Source organism: Diaporthe citri (genome assembly GCF_014595645.1).
Source record: "Diaporthe citri strain NFHF-8-4 chromosome Unknown scaffold_9, whole genome shotgun sequence".
Taxonomy (NCBI): domain Eukaryota; kingdom Fungi; phylum Ascomycota; class Sordariomycetes; order Diaporthales; family Diaporthaceae; genus Diaporthe; species Diaporthe citri.
Genome location: NW_025064854.1, coordinates 2,057,856 through 2,064,494, shown reverse-complemented (window position 1 = coordinate 2,064,494; position 6,639 = coordinate 2,057,856). Strand labels below are relative to the sequence as shown.

At 28.6% G+C, this 6,639-nt stretch overlaps 1 protein-coding gene across 1 annotated transcript; it reads left to right on the top strand.

The window, feature by feature from the left end:
• Positions 1 to 539: 539 nt before the first annotated feature.
• On the top strand, positions 540 to 1,208 carry INS49_015665 (uncharacterized protein; the record flags this gene model as incomplete). Its single annotated transcript, XM_043176344.1, has 1 exon — positions 540 to 1,208. The coding sequence occupies one exon, from the start codon at positions 540 to 542 to the stop codon at positions 1,206 to 1,208; it is 669 nt and encodes a 222-aa protein (XP_043019799.1).
• Positions 1,209 to 6,639: the final 5,431 nt, after the last annotated feature.

The following is a 6,639-nucleotide window of genomic DNA, read 5'->3' as shown; positions in this document are numbered from 1 at the left end:
CATGGAGATCAGCCGTTTTTCTTACCGGATGCAGGCATAGCGCAGTCCGATGATGCAGAGCGCATGGGTGCGGTATTGCGTAGGCTGACGCTGGCTCAGTAGGGCAAACGAGGGCTGGCGTGTGGGCAGGCCCAGACCCCAAATGGCCAAGGGTCCTGTTCCCCACTCACATCGGGCCCGAAAGCCTTTGACGTCAGTCAGCCCTCGAGAGATCCTGTTTTTCTGGGGCCTGCTGATGCTGGGATAAAGCAGCGGCAGCGTCCCAGATGAAGCTCTTCCCCGCGATCCCTTACTTTAAATTTTCCTCGTATAGCCTTCTCAAACTTAACAGACTGCAAGATAATCCTCATCTCCTAGACAACTAGCCAAGAAGTGCAGTGTTGATATCTTGAATCATACACCAAGAATACCAAGAACATCCCTGACTTGAGTCAGCTCTTATCACTTACACGACATCTGGAGGCCCACGTCCCAGATCCAGTAACCCGACCCACAACAATCACCTTCTTCTCCGCAACCAGAACCACAAATCGCCCAATATGCCGCTGGGAGGTCTCGGTGGTCTCACAAAAACAGTAGGAGGAGGAGGCGGCGTCGGAGGGCTCACGAGTGGTCTCACCGACGGGGGCGGCGTCGGCCAGCTCACAGGCGGGCTCACCAACGGGGGCGGCCTCGGCCAGCTGACGGGCGGGCTCACGGGCGGCGACGGGGGCCAGCAGCAGCAGCACGGCAAGGTGGGCGGCTTCCACGGCGAAGGGTCGGACGTGAAGCAGTACAGCGGGGCCAAGAAGCCCAAGGAGCGCAACACCATCGCCAAGCGCAACCTGGCCGACGCCATCGACTGCGAGACGCTCCTGTGGCGCGCCTACTGCGACGAGCCCGACTCGGTGCTCGAGTACATGGCCAAGGACTGCGTCGTCATCGACCCCGTCACCCTGGGGACCTCGCACCCTGTCACCTACGACGAGCTCGAGGAGAGGCTCCGCAAGGTCAAGCCCTGGTCGGCGTACCGCATCGACAAGGACACGCGGGTCGTCAGCCAGATTGGCCTGATGAGCATGTCGACCATGTGCAAGGTTACTCTGTACAAGATGGGCGACAAGGCAAAGGATAATGACCAGGTTGAGGCTGTCACCTCGGCCGTCTGGAGGCAGACCGCTGGCGCCGAGTGGGAGTGCTGCAGTATGCTGGTTGGGTATGCCGAGTAGTTGGATTTCGGTGGACGATACTGTGCTTGTGCAGGTTGGTGCATTGGTTTGTGTTTTATCTCGAGGGTAATTGGCGTTTTTCGATGGAGGACGGGAGGTCTGTGTATGTGTACGATGTTAAGAAGTGTAGACCACGCATTATGATGATTAATGAATTTTTGGTTTCAAAATGGAATTTGATAACGGAAAACCGAAATGATCTTATTCAACAACATACTTGGTCATGATCAGAGTCGGTGTGGTTTGCCGGTGATTTGGACACATCAAACAAAAAAGGCCATGTGACCTTGATTTCTAGCTGAGCACACGTTCCTGCATCAAAGTGCGAAGAGACCTTGTTTGAGAAGTGTTCAAGAAGCCGTACGCCATCTGAGACTTTCTCAAGAGCATCCCTGGTGTAGTACTGATCTTAATGTTTTAGCTACTCATGCGTTCTCCTCACAGACCGGTAACTTCAGCCGGGTAGGAAGTCCAGATGAATTTTGGCAAGCTGTGCTACTCTATCCAAAGCATCTTGCACAGTTCCTGGTCCCAAAGCTCTCCATACATGACCCCATACACGAAACACTCACCAACCAGCTCCCAGCTTTCGCCAGATGGACGAAGAACCAAGGGCACATTGGCTCCTTGGAGGAGCACTAATCTGTCGTTTGGCATCGTGTCCCGCGGGCACATTGCATAACTTCCGTATTCCAACCTCACAAAGCGACGATCAAATATCGCTGCACCACCACTGGCGAACGTAGTCCAAGGTTCAGCGTGCGTGTGACTGCCAATGAAGTGCCGATGAAAAGACGCAGTAGCTGCCCATAACTCCAGCCTTGCCCGGACACTTGTCTTGTCGCCCCCTGGAGAGAGAAACTTCTCGAAACGCTTCATGATTTCCTCATGGAATGATTCAAAGTCCCTTGTGTCTCTGAAATAATAGCGTTGGATGCTTAGTCTATTAGGCTAGCTAACGTCTATTCAACGAGAGGGAAGGCCCCTATTTATAGTTATTATCCTCTATACAGTGGCAAACGTATGGGGAAAAGGATATCCCGTATTAATAATAGCCTAAATATCTAGAATATTCCAACAGCCCCCCTTAAACTAATTCCCTTTTATTTATTTTATTTTATATATAAGGGATTTAGTTTATAAAAAAGGAATATTTAGTTATATAGTAAGAAAACCTTATAAAAGGGGAAAAACTTACTTATTAAGTATTATATATTTAGGCAAAAAACTAAAAAATTTATTGTTACTTAAACTTGAACTTATAGCCAGTAGGGTATTATATATTAAATTATGGTTTTATATAAGATTTACTAGTTATTTTATAATAGCTATGATATATTACGGTATTTTTACATATTAAAGTTACACGTTATTTTATTTATATTATATATATTATGGAAATACGTTTTCTATGTAGAATTAAATGTATATAAACGCAGTATAGGTATATTGTAATTGTATGTATATATGGTATATATAGGCTGTGTAAGTAATGCTTATTTTTTAGGAAAAACCTTTATTATTTTAGTTATTTCTTTTAAGGGAAAACCTTTAGTATTTAGGGTAATATTATATATATATATAATTAAGTCCGCTTTATTTATTTATATATTTTATAAGTAGAGGAAAAAATCTTAACCCTAATTATTAAAAAGTAAATACCTTAATTTATTTTACGCGCATTATAATATAAGTGGAAAATCTCTTTATTCTTTGGCTTAATATTTTTATATTATTTTTCTATTAAACTATACTTTTCTTTGAAATCTTTATAATATAGTTTATTTATTGGTTTTATAAGCTAGTTTGTTAAATTTTACTTAAAATTTATATATTTTAATATTACTTTATTATTTTTTATTGCTTCTCTTATATAATGATATACAATATTTATATATTTAGTTCTTTTATAAAATAAGGTATTTTTTAGCTAATTTCTTAGCCTTATTATTATCTATATATATAGTAGAGGGCTTAAGATTAAAGCTAATATTTAAATTATTATTAAAATATTTAAGTAAATTATATAAATATTTAGCTTCTTTTATAGCTTTTCTTAAAGCTATATATTTTACTTTTATAAAGGAAAATGCTAATGTTTTTTATAGCTAAGAATTCCAGCTTATAGGATTTATTTTATTATTATTATTATTATTATTATTAATATCATATAAGCTAAATATATAACTAGAAGTGCTTTTTTCAATAAATATATCATTACCCTAGTTTAAATCTATATAGCCTATTAATTATAAATTATTTCCAAAGCAATTATATACTTTAAATATATATAGGAATTTATATATATATCCCCATATTTTATTTAATTCTTTTATATGCTTTAATCCTGGATTTGCCATATATTTAGCTAACTTATTTATAAAATAGGTTAAATCTAGCCTTATTTTTAAGCTAACATATAATATAAACCCTATTTATTGCTAATATAATTCTATAGTATTTTTATTAGCTTAGTTAGTGTATTTTTCTAATTTTCTATTAGGGGTATATAATGTAAGTTAAGGGATTATTTCCTTTTTCTTAACCTTTTTTTTTATATTAAATCTTTTTAATATTTTATTCATATATTTATTTTGGTTTATAGTTATTTATTTATCTTCTTTATTTATATATATATTGCTTTTAAGGAAATTTATTAAATTTCCTTAAAAACTTAATTTTATATTCTTATATAATTTATTAATTATTAAATTTATATCATTATTATTAGGTCTTATAATAATAATATCGTCTATATAATATATAAATATAATTTATTTATTAGGGTATATAAATACCTCTTTATTATATAAGCAAATAATAAATCCTAGCTTAATTAATATATTTTTTAAGTATTTATATTAAAGCATAGGTAATTATTTTAATTTATATAAAGCTTTATTTAGTTTTGTAATTTTATTTTTATATTTTGGTTTATTATATATATATATATATAAGTAATTTTATATATATTTTAAAATTAATATTAAAATGTAAAAATGCATTTTTAATATTATAACTATATATATAATATCCTTTATTTATTGCTATTATTAATAGCATAATATAGGTCTTAGGGTAGCAAACTATAGAAAAAGTCTTTAAATAATTTATACCTAATTTTTAATTATATCTATAAATAATTTATTTAAATTTAAATTTAATATTATTCTTATTATTTATTACCTAACTAGGCTTTATAATAGCTGGGTTATTTATAAATTTCTTTTTATATACTTATTTCCCCCTTAAAGTTATATTGCTGGGTAGTAAATTCATTATTATATAAGTATTTTATTTTTATAAATTATGTATTTCATTTAGCATAAATTTAACTTATAAGGGTTTTTTTAAGTTATTTAATACCTTTTTTAAAGAAGAAGGTTTATTAATATTAGCTATAGTTAAGCAGTATTTTAATATATTTTCTTAGGAATTTAATATAGATATTTAATTATTTAATAATGTATTTTGTATAGTATATATTTAGTTTTTTGGATTCCCTTGGATTATTATCTTATTTAAAATAGGAGAAGAATTTACTTTCCTATTTTCTTTTCTTTATTCTTGCAATTTTAGGAATATATATATATTATTATTATTATTATTTTTATTAATATTATTAATATTAATATTATTATTATTATTTATATATTACTCTTTTAATATTTGGATATCTTGAATTAATATAGGCTTTTTATTATTTATATTTCATACTTGATATATATTTAATTTTAAGACTATATTTAATAATATGCCCTTTTTATTTCTAGGTTTTAATTTAGTTTTATAATTATTATTCTAAAAATATACGATAAATCCCTATATTTTTAAGTTATTTATATAAGGTTTCTTTTTATTTATTACCTTATAAGGGTACTTATACCTTAGGTTTTTATAAGATATAATATTATATAAATATATAGCATATTTTATTGCTTTTCCCTATAAGTATATAAGTAAATTTACTATATATAAAAGGCTTCTTACTTTATTTATTATAGTTAAATTTAGTTTTTTTATTAAGCCATTTAGTTCTTTTATATATAAGGGCGTTATATAGTAATTTATAAAGTATTTATTTAATAAGATTTTAAATCTTTTATTTATATATTTACCTTTATTATTAATAAAGAATTCTTTTATTTTTTTATTATATTTATTTTTTACCTTATTTTTATAATTATTAAAAGCTTTTAATGCTTTATCTTTATTTTTAAGTAAAGAAACTCTTAAATATTAAGTTTTTTATTAAGGAATAATATATAATATTTATATTTATTATATATAAGTTTTAAGGAACCGCTTATATTATTATGTACTCTTTTAAGTATATTATATACTTAGTTATTTAAGCTAGTTTTATTTATTTTAATTATATGCTTAGCTTTTAAGCATACTTTATAATTACTTATATATTTTTAAATAGGTTTATTTATTAATATATTTATTTTATATTTTTAAAGAAATATTTCTAAAGCTTAAATATTTATATGGCTTAATTTATAATTCTATTTATATATTTCTTCTTTATTTTTATTATTTATATTTAAATTTTATTATATTATATATTTTTTTTAAAAAGTATATTTAAGCTTATTTATTTATTTTATTATATTAATTCTTATAAAGTATAAGCTATTTTTTTAATATTCTTAAGTTATTAGCTTATTTATTCTTAAAAGTATAATTTAATAATATTTCCTTTTAATTTTAATTTAATTTTATTACTTATATATTTATAACTAAGTATATTTAAACTTAGAAAAGGCATATAATATATATTAAAGAATTTCTTTATAATATTTATTTCTAAAAACTTAATTATTAAGTCCCTTATTTTATTTATAAATATAATACCTACATTACTTTATTTCATAATTTTATTAATTATATATATAATATTAAAGAAATAAATATCTTAAAAACTTATTATATTTATAGTAATATTTATAGCTATTTTTATAAAATTTATATATTATTAATTTCCTATAAATTTATTATTAGCTATTATAGTTATTATATATATATATAGGGTATATAAGGGGTTATTTACCTTAATTTCCATTAAGTTATTAAAAGAAAATTATAAGAAATTTAATAAATTCTTATTATATTTAATATTTTCTATTAAATTATTTATAGCTATATAGGCCATAAGTTTTTCCTAAGCGCCTTTTAAAGCTATAAAAAACTTTATATTAGCTAATAAAGCTAAGAGTTACTTTTACATTTTCTCTTATTTCTCTTAACTTATATTTTACCTTAAAAAAGTAGTTTTTTCCTTTTCTTTTCTTTATTTATTTATTTTTTAGCTAATAAGTACCTTATTTAAATAAAGGAAATAGCAATTCTCTTAAATATAGCCCTTTATTTTATAATTAAGGTATATAATAATCTTTTTTTTATCTTTTTTACCCTTTATATATAA